At 42.7% G+C, this 16351-nt stretch overlaps 1 protein-coding gene across 4 annotated transcripts in view; it reads left to right on the forward strand.

Moving 5' to 3' along the window:
* The first annotated feature begins 6477 nt into the window (after positions 1-6477).
* The window catches only part of LOC147440588 (uncharacterized), a 51569-nt gene continuing 41695 nt past the window's right edge, over positions 6478-16351 (forward strand). For 3 of the 4 annotated variants that reach the window (XR_015190423.1, XM_086530305.1, XM_086530308.1), the window contains exon 1: positions 6478-7845. Coding sequence is in view for 3 of the 4 variants with exons in the window: in XM_086530305.1 (XP_086386431.1) it covers positions 6857-7819 (963 nt within the window). In the remaining variant the exon portion in view is untranslated. Of the gene's footprint in view, positions 7846-8205; positions 8225-16351 lie in introns of those variants that run through there. The other variant, XM_086530307.1, reaches the window with a different exon arrangement.

A 16351-nucleotide genomic window follows, 5' to 3' on the forward strand; every position in this document is an offset into this window, starting at 1 on the left:
AGTGATATCGAAGCAGCGGAGCATCCCTGGAAAATCTTTGTCGAAGGCACGCGAGGCATTTGTTGGAATATGGAGACAGAAATCCCAAGCAGGAATGTCATCATGGGATTATATGCCAGAGTCATGTTTCTGTCCTCTCATTACATGCAGATCTTCTAAGAGACTTTCATGATAGGCTTCTTTGAAGTAGACTCTTCCATATTCAATCCCATGACAAAAGATCTGCCAGCCCGCCACATTGTCTACCAAAGTACCCTTAGTAATAATCCCTTCAAAGAGCTGGCCACCAAAGTCGAGATTGAAGCAAGAGCTCAGAAGTTCAAAAATCTCACTGCAACACTCGAGAGAAGGCAGTAGACTCGCTCAAAGATGGCTTACACGAGGATGCGCAATGAATAGGAAGGGGGGAATGTTTGGTGGATACGGTGGATATAGGCGTATGTACACCAAACCCTGTAAACACTACTAGATTTTTTGAAGAAAGCCATGTAATTCAACCTATGATGATGTGGAATTATGATGTAATCTGACAATACCATCTCAACCTCTCTTAGTCTACACCCTTGTAAGTGGCCAGATGGCCGTGGGAAAGCTCCCTTAACTTTTAAGTCAAAACCCTTAGTTTTGAATAAAAGAGATATCATTAGCTTGAAGATTAAAAAAAAACGTGCACTATGGAAGCCTCTTACTGCAACAAATTGTAATCCTCTTTTCTCTTGGACTGGTAATCAGAATTCACTTCCGAATAGCATATTGCGTTCCTTGTCTCTTGGTCTACAATCTAAGTGTAATCATTTTCAATTCTGTTGTGGTTCGTGACACTTTGTTTGTGAGCTAAATGCATTGATTTGAGGTTAATATGGTTGTTTTTTCCATGGATAAGTGTTTCTATGCTTAAGGAGGACCTTTCCGAGTACTTCTATTTCAGTTTTCTGCACATTTTTTGTGATGGATCGTGATTTATGTACCTTCTCGGATGGTGACAAAACTTGGTAGGATTGAGCCCTTAGGTGTTGTGATACCTCTTCTTAAGTTTTGTTGCATTCCGAATTCGTTTGGATGTCAAAATGGCATGATGACCTAGAGCGGTGCGATTGAATGCATACAATTGTCTGACTAGGAAGTGGTTGATTTGCTTTTGTAGTAGATTGAGTAGCCCTCTTAGTTCGCTTTGGTGAAATTGACACTCTCATTAAGTCTCCGTGCCCCATCTCGAGTCGCTTCCTTGCATATTGACATTATGTTAGTACAAAAGAGCTATGCTACAGACGTCCGTCGTCGCGGCGACCCGCTAACAACATCGAATACCACTTACTACCTCTCTTTCTATAGTTGAATACCCTTGCTCTACCTTGTTGAGGCAAAGGTATATTGGATAATCAATTCTTAGCCATCGCCATGCTAGAAGAATCTACATGAACATGAAAAAAAATATCCTAGTTTGGATGGAGAAGAATTGGATTCACATTCAGGAATCTAGATAAGCTTAACTTCTGTTTAGGTTAGTTTATATAATGAAATGGCCTTCGTTGCAAATATATGAATACAATAAAAATTGATGTATCACAAAAAAAAACTAAGTTCATATACATTTGTTTTTACTCTGGCATGTTGGATATTTGATCTTATCTTCAACCATCTCAATACCATTTTTGGATGACACATGTCCAAGTAGTTGTCCCTCCATACCATGAACACTGACTTAAATGGATTCAGACAGATCCTCTTCTCTTTGCATCTTTGGAATACCATCTCTAAAAATAAGAGATGCACGTCTTCATATGAGAATATTGTGAAGTTATCCACAAAAATTGTCGGAAACGTATGCAAGAACTCGCTAAAAATCTTCATCATACATCGCCAACACATACCCTAAGTTTTCCATTCTACTTCAAAACTACTACACTAGTAAGGATATACCAATCATTGCTTAGTAGTGACGAATAACCAGCCATTGCTTACTACTTTAGTGATGAAACACGCCTTTAACAGGTTGGCAATCTCTTCCTTGACCTTCGCATAATTCAGATTCATCATGTACCTCTGTAGTCACTCATCTTGCATTTGGTTTGAGTGGTACCCGATGTTGGTAGACTTTTGGGTTGACACCCTTAAGATCCCTATGTTCCCAAGCAAAAACATCTTGATATTTTTGAAACAGTTGTCTCGATTTTTCTTTGATCCCTCGTTTCATTTGCTTATTGATCTTTATTACCTTAGTATCTGACTATGAACCTATATTCCATTCTTCTATTTCTTGATCATCTAATAGCAACCAATTTGGCATTCTATCCCCTTCTTGTCTGACCAAGGATTTAGCTTTCTTCTTTGTATGAATGTCTACTGCATACTCGTTGTAAGGAGTTTCTGTACTGTTGAATCCTCATCTCTTTCAAGTGGTACCCTATTGCATTTAGTGCTTGCACGTTCTACTACCTGTTTTTTGTGTGTGTCCAATCTAGTATGGTTCCCATAGGTGTCTAGTTTCCTTCCTCTTTTGAAGGTATTCCATCCATACTAATTGGTCTTTCAGTCCGGTTTGAGTGGTGAAGTTATCCGTGTCTATCTTTTTGGTCCCATACTTTCTGCATAACTCCTCTGGGTGTATCACCCTTCTCCAACTTCTGGTATTATTGGTTTTAATCTCGATTCTTATATTCAATCCTTATATGGTTAGTCTTTGGCCTACATCATCATGTATGGCTCCTACACTTCTTAGACATGGCCTTCCTAAGAGCATATTGTATGCACCTTGGACATCTAGAACAAAAAAACTGGTTATGAACTTTTTTTATTCAACTTTAATCTAGAGGTTCTTGATCAAACCATTGTCTTAAACAATCCTTTGGTATGCCATCCTAATTATAAAAAGGGCACGCCTTCATTTCTCAATTCCCTAGTCTTGGTATCAAGGGCTCAAGTCGGAAGGCTGTTGTGTCATAATGTCAGTAATTCAACTCTAAAATTTTCATACGTAGTTTAAGCCACAACAAATGGTTTTCCTTCCTTGGTGGACTTGATTGCAATCTCTTGGCCAGCGGACTAAGAAAAATCACCAAAACCACAACCTATCGATAGAAAAAAAGTGTGCTTGCTTTATGGGCAAAAAATGGCGACGAGGAGGGCAGCCAACTTTGGGGGCACATGCAAAGGAGAGGTGGACGCTATAAGGGAATCCAACTCTTTTTTCCTCCTATTGAATAGTAAAGGAATCAGGTCTACAGGTGTTGCAAAAACATGGATGCCAAGGGTCGCATGCCAAGTCGAGAGTGATGGCAAGGCTATTGTGTTTGCTATGGGTGGGTACCTGCATAGGAGTCAAAATGGTAGCAAGAGTTCAAGAAGTCGAAAGGCTACTATGTTATAATGTAAGTAATTTAACTCTAAAATTTTTCATACGTAGTTTAGGCAACAAATTGTTGTCCTTCCTTGGTGGACGTGATTGCAATCTCTAGGCCAAGGGACAACTACTAAGGCGCTTTGAGGTACCTCACCTTCCTCGGCTAGTGAGTACAAGTTGATTTAGGTGTGCATTTGTGTGCAACCAAGGAGTTGCAGATGGCTATGATGTTATTGTTTTAGATTTCCTTAGAGGTTGTGTGATGGTGCTTCCTCCTCTCTAGATCCCCAACATCTATTTGGGGGCATGGCAATTAGCCATCTACCATCTAAGTTCTTCTTTATTTACATGCAATTGATGATATGGATCCATACCACTATTACATCATACTTGCAGACAAAGAAACTTATGTAGTTCCATGCCACTTTGAGGTTTTTGACTCCATAATTGGCAACTAAAATGTAGGATGCAAGCCACACATTGCAACCAATTATAAGGTGACAGATGGGGATTTCTTCATTTTAGAGGGACACAAACCAACTCTATTCATGTATCATGCAGCAAATGATGGATGGAGTATGGTGAGGTTGCCAATGGAATAATGCAAAGAATTTGGTATTGTTTCTACTATTCTCAAGTACAAAGAAAGAGCGTTGTGAGCACTATAGCTGAAAATAACAATTCGATTGGTAGTGGTGCAGAGTTGCAAATGACTTTGGCTCAAAATGCTATTTAGAGTTGGCAATAACTCCACAACATTTATGGCATTGGCTTAGTGAGGGTCCCCTTGAGAACAAAGTCACTAGGAATATGCTTGTAGGAGGACATGGCTCACCGAGCAAGCTCTAGAATTATTTCTGTTGTTGGATGCAATAAGAGGGCACCTCTTCAAGTGCAATCACTTTGCTTTATAGTCACTGGATGAGGGTCAAATCCTTTTCCATAGCATGAGGGAAATATGCCATCACACAGGATGAAGATCACTACACTTGCATATGCAAAGCAAAGGTTTGTTTCTCATTTAAATGCTAAAAAATGTGCTAGTTAGAACAACTCATAAGAACAGTTTAAACTAATTCAAGGAAAACAACACAGGGTACACAATATCTAGCACAAGTAAGCACACAACAAGAGGAAAGATTGGTTGCACACAACCGTGAAGGGTGGCAACAATGTCTGTAGCCAAGAGGGTTGCTGACGAATTTGGTTGCAGGCTTGGTAAAAAGTTTGGTCAAGTCATCACATTTGAGGGTTGGCTGGACACAACCTCGAAGAGTGGTAGAAGTGTTCGTAGCCAAGAGGGTTGCTAACGAATTTGGTTGCAAGCTTGGTAAAGAGGTTGGTAAAGTGATCACGTTTGAGGATTGCACAAGGCCTGAATAATTTTCAAGTATATGACAAATGGAATTCTTATGAGAGAAGTGCCTGGGATAGCCGGTTCTCATCGTGTTTTGTTATCATGCTTCTGAGAGAAGTGCCTTTTGTCGTTACAAACAAACTTGTCCTCCATCAACATAGCAAAGCAAAAAGAAAATCAACTAGCTCAAGTTTGAATTCAACATACATCACACATATACAAGTCTTGCATTGGAAAAAAATTGACAAAAAAGGACATCCTTTGACACCAGAGATGAGCATACGCAACCCCAACATCGGGTACAAAAAAGGACAGACGTGGGAATTGAAAAACAGTCATTCATAAGAGCGATTGTTGGAGAAACATGTTGTGCTTGCCGGTGCTTTGGTCAATATGTATGCCAAATGTGGCACGGGTCTCTCAGCCCACCAACCTGCTTATTTTGACACCCAACTTGATCAACCCCTGGTCGTCCACCCTGCATTGAGCCTCCCCTAAGTTTGCAGCCCTTTGTATAACATGCTGACAGAGCATGCCTGCAGAGAGCGACCCTACACAGTTCAGAGAGATGGCCTTGAGACCCTAGCGTTGTAAGAAAGCCAACAACTGCGAGATCCGGCTAGCTCTACCACCATGAGAGCTGTGTGGAGTGACTGTCGTCGTCCTCTTTGTCATTGTAATCAACCAATCTTGTTGGCTTGGACATGGAGGTAGCAGAGGATGTGCTTGTAGTACTACTAGTAATGGCTATAGTGCTATTTTTATTGATGGCAACAATGATATTAGAGATACTGTTTGTTGTTTTCCGATCCTTAGCACTAGCAGCATGGCCTATGGGCTATAATGCAAGTAGCTCCATGCAGGCAATTGTAGCAGGAGTACTCTTTGGTTCTGCTTGCTATAGCACCACAACTGGCAGTGATGTTTTCATTGTTATCTTATGTTGTCCTCTCCGCAGACGTAGCATCTGCTAATTCAGCTGGAGCAGGATATGCCCACCATGGCTGTGGCAAGGACACTCTGGGCTATTCTCAGCAGATGCTACGTGAAGGCCTCTTTCTAGATGCAATCACCCATGCTCGCTCCTTCAAGGCTTGCAGCATTGTGCAAGGGTTGTTGAAAACACATGTATTGCTTGTGGTGCTTTATTCAACATGTATGGCGAATATGGCCAGAATGTTGTCTCTTGGGGCGCATTGATTGCCCAACATGGCAGTGGCAAGAACACTCTGGGCTGTTTTTAGCAAATGCGAGGTGAAGGTCTTTCTCTAGATGCAAGGCTACAACTACGCATCAGATTCTTGTGCCATGTGGATGTATATTTCCGAATATGATATGATTTAGTACGATGAGGATGACTGGTAAGGAATGGAGGATGTGCGTGTTGCCGGCCATGAGGCACCCAAAACACGACCAACATATAATAAACAATCGTGTGGTGAGAGCATATGTCCACAACATACTCGGGCAAACCATGCTTATTATTTATAGACAGATATATGTTAGATCTACACTGTTTCAGAGATTATCCCACTGATTGAGAATTCTAAGAGACTAGATTTTGAGAAGGGACCCACAAAGCAACGTCCATTTCGTCCATCTCTCTCTCTCTCTCTCTAGAAAACATACCAAGACTATAAAGGCATACTAGTTGTCGAGATTGGAGCCCGAGAGGCAGCCGTCTGCCACCTTGTGCAAGTTTGGTGCGAGTAACATTGGTCCCCTCACCTTATTCCGGAGTACTATAGAAAAGCAGCCCAATTGATCGTGGTAGGTTGGGTCTGAACCACTAGTTATGTAACATTTGAAAAAAAAAATTTGGGAGAGCACTGAGCAGGTCACGAGAGCGTGGCGTGTTTTGGAGCAACGCTCTCCTGCTCTTACGTCGAACAGACAATTAGCTCGAAGAACGCAAGAAGCTACATAAAGTAGGAGAACATCAGTTATGAGTGGAGATGAAGCGTATTACATTCAAAAACGCAAGTACTATCGGAAAACTCTCATGGCAGCAGAGAAGCAGGGAGAGGAGTCCATTTGAAGGAAAGGAAATGGGTCAAGCACAGACAATCTGAAACAGAGAGTAGCGTCCATCTGAAAGGAAAGAAAATGGATCGAGTTAAGAAAGCTTGAAACGCACACACAGAAAGAGAGCTGGACAAATGGGTGGCGAAGAAGAATCATCTGCTATTGTTGCAGTGGCCGATGAGAGAGCCCCTCCTATACCACAGCCTGCCATTGACCCTTCTGTGCAGCAGCGGTGGAGCGAGCTTGAAACTGTTCACCTTATTGCTGCCTATCAAGAGAAGTGGTACTTGCTCAAGAGGGGACAGCTAAAAGCCAGGCACTGGGAAGAGGTGGCCAATAATGTCTTCTTGCGGGGTGGTGGTAGCGAGCCCAGCAAATCTTCTGTCCAATGCCGTCACAAGATTGAAAAGCTGAGGAAAAAGTATAGGGAAGAGAAGCAGTCAGAAGAGCAACGAGGCTCTGGGTCCTCATCATGGCCCTTTTTTGAGTACATGGATGCCATGGAGCGTGGCAAATCTGTAAGCAAGCTAAAACTTCCTGCAACATTTGGCAGTGCTGGTGTTATTACTTCTGGCAATGGCAATTCTGTTCGGGGTAGCCACTTTCGATCAAGATGGCAGGACAGTGGGGATAAGGATTATGAGCCTCCCCTCTCTGTGAACAAGGAGGGTCGCGATGCTAGTCCTCCAAGAGTGAGGGGCTCTATGCGTGCTAAAGGAGGTTCGACTCAAAATCCTGAACACACTTACATAGAGTCCCCACGGGTCACCCTCCGCCCAAAGATTCGTAAGAGCTATGCCATGGATGATGATCACATCAGCATGGATGATAAATCAACCTATCATGGTGCTAGTGATTCCTTCCCAAAGCGAATGAAGACTGAGCTTGCCTCAGTTGTCTGCTCTCTTGGAGAAGGATTTCTTAGGATCGAGCGAATGAAGCTCGAGATGCAACGTGACAATGAGCGACTAAGAGCAGAGGTAGAGCTCAAGCGCATTCGCATGCTCTTAGATTCGCAAAGGCAAATAGCAGAAATGTATACAAAGGCACTAACTGGTAAAAAGGGTGTTAAGAAGCGACAGCTACAAGAGTTGTGAGACCAATCATGATTGATCGACAAAAGGTTAGCGTTCACTTCTGCAGGTAGTTCTGTATCAGTTGTGTATCATGTTTAAAACTGAAAGAAGCTTCAAAGTATCATGGGTGCCAATGAGAAAAGTGGGATTTTTTAGAGTGAGTAGTTTTCCTTTTCAGTCTTCAATTTCGTTTATCTGCCTTTTGCAAGTGGTAGGTCTGCATAGTTTCTGCAAGAAAAATAACAGGTAGCCACCGAAGATTTATGAGTTTTGTACTTGTGGCCAGCTTTTCTTGATTGTTTCTATCATACTCGTTCAGAAAATTTATGTTGCAATGGAGCTCTCTCAAGTCTTGGTGGGGTGCTTTTTATTTCTGACATGAGCAAGTTATACTATTTGACTTTCAGGTTTTTTATCTACTAAGTTAAATGTTGTTTCTGAGCTAAGAAGTACTTTGCTGGTTTATGCACGACAGAAATACTCCTTGAGGTACTGTCCATTTACTGCGCATAGAACGAGCAATAAATCTTCCTGTTACTGATTTTTTTGAAGTTTGTGTGCTCTATTTTACTGGGGAGCTCTGTTCATGGTTCCATACGCAGGCCTTCATATTCCAGTGCAGCACGTCTGGCATACAATCAGGTGGTACTAAGTAGACACATTCTGGCACTGATATGTGATACGTCTGATAGAGTTCCTGGATTGCTACATTTGAAACAATGTTGCCTCTTTTATGGTCGTGTCTCGCTTTTGGGTAGTGCACATTCTTGATCTTAAGGAATAAGAGGTATTCTGTGGCTGCGCCTGACCTTATGTGAAAAAATGGCTAAAAATGTGTGCACCCAGCCAGGCGCAAAAAATGAACGGCCGGACATGTGCTAAAGTGTCCGCCCATGCAATCTACATGATGTGCGATGGGTGGCCAACCCGGGACAATCACTAGCCAGACAAAATGGCGAAGCAACGGTGGTGTAACTCTAATAGTTTGGTTGTAGCTTGAACGTCCAAGCGACGCAGGTTGCGGTCTGGGGAGCGTTTGGTTGTACCAGTTCTTTGAACTCATGGCCCGGACCTTTTTAGGTTATTTGCAGGGAGAGTGACGAGGTAGTCGTTGAGTAGCTTCATACCGCAGACCGTTTGTCTCGGGGGAATGCTCAGCGTCGCTATTCATTGTGTCTTGTAACATGCATGTTCGTTGTATCTGTAACATGCATATGTGAGTATTTGTGTTGCATTGTGATGTGCCAACCACTGAATATTCCTTTTTGGATTAGATACTTCTGAGAAGTCAATGACCTAGGATATCAAGAGTTCCGATTTGGAATGAGACTCCCTATTGGATGAGATTCGTCTGGGAAGCCAATGATGTCACATGACACATCCAACCCTATGTCCGTGGACAAGCTAGAGCATGATCAGGGTTCAGTCAGTCCAGTCAGTCTAGATTAGGAGTGATCTGGCACTTTTGTGAGTCTATTCGTAGACCGTGCATGCCTAGTCACTTAGCATAGATGCATATCCTCTGGTTGCACACAACATGATCATCAGTATTCCCATCAGAATCCATTAGAATCAATAAGGGGATTTTTCCAGTGCATTTAGCCTATTTTCCCTATTTTTGACATTTTTCACTTATTATTTTTAAGTGACTTTCCAACAAAAGTAGGTAGGGCAATTTTGCTATGTTTGTATATAAGCAAACCCAAGTTAGCACTAAATGGCAGAAGAGGCAGCAGGAGCACATGCTCAACAGGCATTCTTCTCAGCAAGAACCCTCAAGCGCCAAAGCTTCCCATAGCCTAGCGTTTTTGGACCCTCAGCACTTCCCCATCCCTGGCGTTTCCATAGCAGTGCATTGCTGACAGATACTCAGCCTAGCGTTTTCAGTTAACATCGCCAAGATTTCCACAGCCCTTGCGTTTTCAGCCATGATCGCCAGCAGCAGACCCAGAACAGCCTAGCGTTTTTGCTAGCTACATATCAGCCTCAGCGTTTTTGGTTTTCAGCCCTTATCGCAGCAGAGGTACAACGTTTTCAGCTCTATTAGACAGTAACAGATTCAGCCCTAGTTGGTTGCAGAAGACCCCCATTTTCAGCCCTCGAAAACGCAGCCAAAACAGTCATTTTTCAGCCACCGAAACAGCCCCAAAATTCAGCAGATAGAAGATCACAGATTTCAGCCCTAAAGTCGTCGTCATCACCGTCGTCGTCATTGGCATAGTCCCAAGTTGCATCAGTCCATTGCATCCGCATTGTACCACTTTGTGCAATCATAAGTAGACCACTCTCGCCGACGAGAGTGGGGCCTTCGGAGGAGGGTTTTACGACGTCTCTGGTGTCGTATCTTTCTTCTCTCTCTCTCTCTCTCTCTCTCTCTCTCTCTCTCTCAGTCTCATACACTTGCACGCACAGTGTCCATTCGAATACTTTCTTTGTGATCATAGCACTTTCCTTTAAGAACGGAAGGCTCTCCCTTCCATAAGAACTAAAAGGAACCTTGAGCACAGTTCGGAGCACTCATCTTGAGCAAAGCGCAAACAATCAATCTGCAGCACCTAACATTGGTATCAGAGCTTTGGCAGTGTTCTGTATCACTCATGGAAAGAACCACAAGAATCACAAGGTTTTTTTTGCTTGTTGAGGTCGCACGAACCCAAGTTCGCTTGGGCGTGTCGATTCCTAATAGTGTTTTGTTGAAGAGTGACAGGAATCCCAAGAAAGAAGGGCTTGTCCAGCCTCCCCTTGTGTCTCTTTTCACTCATTGAGAGCGGACCATGTACTTAGCGGCCGGCCAATCGACGCGAGGTGGGAAAAAGCAACCTTGGTGTGAGCGCAAGGCCGCCAAGGGGTGCGCCCGCGGAAAGGAGTAGAACTCGGGTGAAGAGAAGATCCTTCTCAAACACAGTTTGCAAGCGAAAGAAAACCTCAAGAACCTCAAGAACCAAGACCCCCAAGAACCCAAGTTCCTCGTGAACTCAAGATCCTCAAGAACCCAAGAACCCAAGTTCCTCGTGAACTTAAGAACCCAAGACCACAAGAACCCACGATTGCAGAATGGTCATCACTCGAAGCGGAATGGATACTTCTCTTGAAGGTGATGAGCATGAGAGAGGCGAAGAAGAATTTTCCCCACCAGGAGGTTTTTCCAACCCTCACCCTTTCCCATCTACGACAAAGATTGCACTAACTCCTATGGAGGAGTTGGACCAAGAAAGAGAAGCAGAAAGAAAGGCCTACGAAGAAGACATGGCAGCCATAGAACGTAAGTACGACTTTCAAGAAAAAGAAAGTCAAGCAAGATTTGATCGTGAGAACAAAGCAATAGTGCAAGAGATGTTGCGACTCTTTTCTCAAATGCAGGCAAAGATTCAACAAGAGATTCGGGAAAAGGAGACTCTCTCAGTCTCTTCTTCTCCAAAGCACGACACACAGGATTTGCATGATTGTCCCCTCGGATTGTCCCCTTCCGTTCTTAATGGAGAGTGCTATGATCACAACAAAGTGAATGGACACTGTGCGTGCAAGTGTATGAGACTGAGAGATAGAGAGAGAAGAGAGATACGACACCAGAGACGACGTAAAACCCTCCTCCGAAGGCCCCACTCTCTTCGGCGAGAGTGGTCTACTAATGATTGCACAATCTGGTACAAATGGTATGCATGGGACTGATGCAACTTGGGACTATGCCGATGACGACGACGACTTTAGGGCTGAAATCTGTGGTCTTCTATTTGCTGAAAATCTGCCAATCTTTGGGCTGTTTTGGGTGGCTGAAAATGACTGTTTTGGCTGCGTTTTTATGGGCTGAAAATAGCTATCTTCTACAACCAACTAGGGCTGAATCTGCTACCGTCTTCAAAGCTGAAAACGCTGCTGCATCTGTTGCGGTAAGGGCTGAAAACCAAACACGCTGGGCTGCCTGCTGTCGCTAGCAAAAACGCTAAGCTGTTCTGGGTCTGCTACTGGCGATCATGGTTGAAAACGCCAAGCTGTGGAGGTCTTAGCGATGTCAACTGAAAACGCTAGGCTGAGTAGCTGTGGCGAGGATGGGGACCAAAAACGCCAAGGGTGCTGGGGGTTCTGCAGGTTTCTGCTGAGAAGGTGCCTGTTGAGCATGCAAAATTGCCTTACCTACTTTTGTTGGAAAGTCACTTAAAAATAATAAGTGAAAAATACCAAAAATAGGAAAAATAGGCTAAATGCAATGGAAAATTCCCCTAACTGAATCTGATGGATTCTGAAGGGAATATTGATGATCATGCTGTGTGCAACCAGAGGATATGCATCTACACTAAGTGACTGGGCGTGCACGGTCTACGAATACTCACAAAAGTGCCAGATCACTTATAATCTAGACTGACTGGACTGACTGAACCCTGATCATGCTGTAGCTTGTCCACGGACACATAGGGTTGGATGTGTCACGTGACATTCCCTCCTTTTCAAAGTGAGGTACTGGTACCGAATTGTATCGCGTCGAGGGAGATCTCCAATAGCATCCGGAATCCTGGAAGGGACTCTTTGCCGGCCCACTGTGATGTGTAGGTCGTGTGGTACTTGAACTTCATAAAGGTCTGCAACGCTTGCGCCGAAAGCGACACAAAGTCGTCTGTGGCTCCTTCGATACTTCAACTTCGTCTAGAGTCGTGCTTCTTCCATCTTCAAGAATCTCCATGGCTGAAAATTTCTGAAACCATTTCCAACACAAAACCATGAACATACCCATTCCATGTAAAGTGAGTGGAAAAAATCTTGTCTTCGCTAAAGACTGTGTATGCAATGTAGATGAACATAGAGACAGAGTGACAACCCGTTCATCAAACACATGCAAACAATGAGATCGAATTTTTCTCTTATGATCTAGAGCAATCAACTGTGGCAATTCACAACGGAAATGCCTATGCTTGGTGCTCATACTTTCATGTGCTCGCTCTACAAATGTGTCATACCAAGGAAGAGACATGGAATGTGACTTCCTTAAATGCATACTTTTCAGCTTTTCACGAAAAATCTGCATACATTCGTGCTCATCCATGCGAGAAACGTGCTCAACGTACAATATGTCATGCCTAGGAAAAGGGATCACATAACGATGCTGACTAAAATATAGGAAATGGTCACGAATGAAACACTCGAACAATGCGTGCGTATCAATCATGCGAACACATAATACTTTCTGTGAGGGTGCGTTAGACCTAGGCTCGAGAGCCAAGATTGGTTCTTTCTGAATGATCGAATTGTCTTGTGGGGGTTCTTTGGACCTCGACTCGAAAGCCAAGATCGGTTCTTCGTGATTGATCGAATCTACAACGAGGTTAGCTTCGCTAGAAAAGCATCCACTAACACATCATCCTTGTGAATAATCACATCATCATCATGCAACTCATCCTGCTTGTGAGAAATCACATCTTGATCATGCAAATCATCATGCTTGTCTGTATCATCCAAATCATCATTGTAAGATCCCCAACCTGTCAATACCAAGATCGGGATGGGATCCTTGACAAGTCTCTAGGTATGATAAAAATTAGAGTCTCTAAACAAGAAAAATCCAAGGAATAGACCTTTACCATTGACAATGGCTTGGGTCTATAGCCTTAGAAGAAGACCTAGTCCTGTCTCGCAGCGGAAATGGGACAACGTATTAAAAGTCCAAAAAACTATTTCGGCCCTATAACTGCCACAATTGGGCTAAGGTATCCTCAACCAACGCTTTTTCCCCCCTAACAGATGTGAGGGCATAGCCGCTGGTGGACTCCTCTTCCAAGTGAAAAAGTTTTCTAAACGTTTTAGTGCGCAGGGATGGATAGTTACCTGACTAATCAGGTCCACCCGTCCATGATTGACAACCTTAGTCAATCCCCACTTGCCACCCCGCACTCACACATGATTCTTTTGTTATTTAATTACTACCACGTTCTTATCATAATTAAAATAATGATTCCTTTTATCCTTCATAACAAGATTTTATTAAAACAGTCCTTGAAAACAGTATTGAAAACATTCTTTTAGCAAACATACATCTTAAAACTTAAGACAGGGTACTGTCAATCAAAACATTGTCCATAATAACCATGACCAGTACTCGTCTTGTCTCAAGACCACCTAAGAGCGAAAAAAAACGGCACCTATTCCTTATTCATAATCCGGAGTGGATAAACCCCACCCAAGGTTCCGGGTGCCCATACACCAAACCAATTGCCCATACAATTGGGCGGCTCCCCTAGGATAAAAAACGGTATCCTAACTTATGTAAAAACATCAAGACATGACACGGAGTAGAAACTCATCGTTCATGGGGGTAACCGATTTATCCATGGCTAGAAAGACAATCATTATCATCAATTTATACTAAGGAGTCGGAGGTGTCTTGAGACAAGCTGTTTTAAGAATGATCAATCATATCTTTCCTATTTCAACCAGTTTTAACCCAAACAATTCTTTCTTACATTATAAACAAATGCACGTTGGAAGTTATCTTCCGTTTTCAGCCAGTTTATCCTTCCTAACTTTACGTATGCAATGCTAACTTTAAACTTTAAAAGATTTTAAGTGAACAAAATAGAAATCCACCTGGGAGTGCTTGTCCATGTGCTGTGGGGCGGGTGCCCGTAGACTTTCCTCTGTTGGCCTATGGTTAGGCCCAGCCTCATGGTCATTAGTGGCTTTGTTTTGCTTGTTGCTAACATCCTCTTTCTCAGTAAGAGGATTTCCCCTGGTTCTCTTGAGAGCCATGTCGGTAGCCGTTTAAGTTAATCAACTAGAGCTTAATCTCTAGTGATTTCTGCGTAGCAGTCTCTCTAGATGAGAGAGAGTGTGTCAAGGCTCCGAGTCCGTTTTAAATTGTGAAGCAAGGGTCATATTTATAGGTTTCTGGGCACTCACAGGCTGGAAAATGACAGTATCTTGCATCCCAAGCATCCATGCAGGTCAAAAAACGCTCCTTGCTGCTAAATCTAGTCTGGGAGAGTTCATCATTACCCCACACAGCCTCCCTCAGCTTCCAGAATCGATTTTTACTATTTTCACTGACTTTTAATAATGAAAATTGGAAATATCACTAATTTATAGAACCTTAGGATAAGAAAGTCTTTGTTAATAATTACTGAAACCATCCAATTTTACTTAACTAATTGAATTCCTATTGTAACCTTTTATGGCTCGTAACTCTTCTAGATTTTATCGGAATTTGATTCTGAAAATTTCTAGCTCGAGGTTTTCTGTGCTTAAGATTTAAAAAATATCAATATTTGCCACGGTCGGACAATTCTACATTGCTTTTTCAATAACCATATCAGTTGAACTAAGCTTTATACAATCTTAAGGTTTCAGAAACTGGAAACCTTACAATCATGCTGATCATTGCTAATCAAATCATCATGTATACCATCATTATTCAACTCATCATGCTTCTCATAATCATGCAAATCCTGTGTGTCATGCTTTGGAGAAAAAGAGACTGAGAGAGTCTCCGTCTCCCGAATCCTTTCAATCTTGTCCTTCATATTAGCAATGAGAGATGGAGAATGAACAATGTGTAATAGACTTGGACACTCCAAGTCAAGAATCAACCGCGACAGCACCAAATAACCACTTCAAAACAATTCACAGATCACAATAGATTTGCACTGGCCCGGCGGAGTTCCGTGCCTAGAGATATTGGCCCCAAAGACTGGCGCCCCTTTCAATATTTCTTTTTGTATTAATCAATCATCAAAGTACAAGAGAGCCGTTAGGGTTTCACTCTCAGACTCTGCGTCCAGATGCTCTGAGAAGTGAGGCCCTCACCACTAATTTAAAGGTTACAAGGGATGCCCAAAAGCAGAGCCCCAAAAGCTTCAAATCAAAAGCAATTGTTCTCTCTCTCTCACAGAGAGTCAAAACTTGAAAGCAAAAGCATTCTCTCTCTCTTTCTCATATTGTAGAGAAAAAGAAAAATTTGTGTCGCTCATCATTTTCAAAAAAAAAATAATATTTTTTTAGCCTCCGCGATTTCCGAAAATTAGGGTTTCTAGGAATTTTAGGGTTTTTGGCAGAAATTAGGGTTTCTGCTGTCTGCCACGTCATCACTTTGTGACATACCCCCCTCTTGAAAGCATTGTAATCGACCGCGATTACGCCTGCAAAACCGATAAAAGCCATAAACCGTCTTAGCAGACACTGACTGTTAGTACCTACGTACTAAGAACACACATCTAGCACATGTACAAAATCGACAGTCACATCACACGACATCACAGGACATCACCAGACATCACAGGACATTCAACATTCATTCGGATCTTAGACCATGATTTATCGGCAATGTAGCTAGCAATCACATCTAGGTCCAATCAGGACCTCATCGATGTCCGATTGACTAACCCCTATTGCAGCCATGTCTATTCGAGATCAATCAGACCAAAATGCTGCTGTCATTTCGGCTATCAGTTCCTGCACTCACAAGAAGTCAAGAACAAATCAGTATCATTATCAGGAATTCCATTTCATAAAGTCATCCAGCAGAATACTGTCAGCTCTCAGTATCCCTGAAGCTCAAAGAGACATCAGTGA

The sequence above is a fragment of the Adiantum capillus-veneris genome, chromosome 15, assembly GCF_014529385.1.
Source record: "Adiantum capillus-veneris isolate H3 chromosome 15, ASM1452938v2, whole genome shotgun sequence".
In the NCBI taxonomy this organism is placed as follows: domain Eukaryota; kingdom Viridiplantae; phylum Streptophyta; class Polypodiopsida; order Polypodiales; family Pteridaceae; genus Adiantum; species Adiantum capillus-veneris.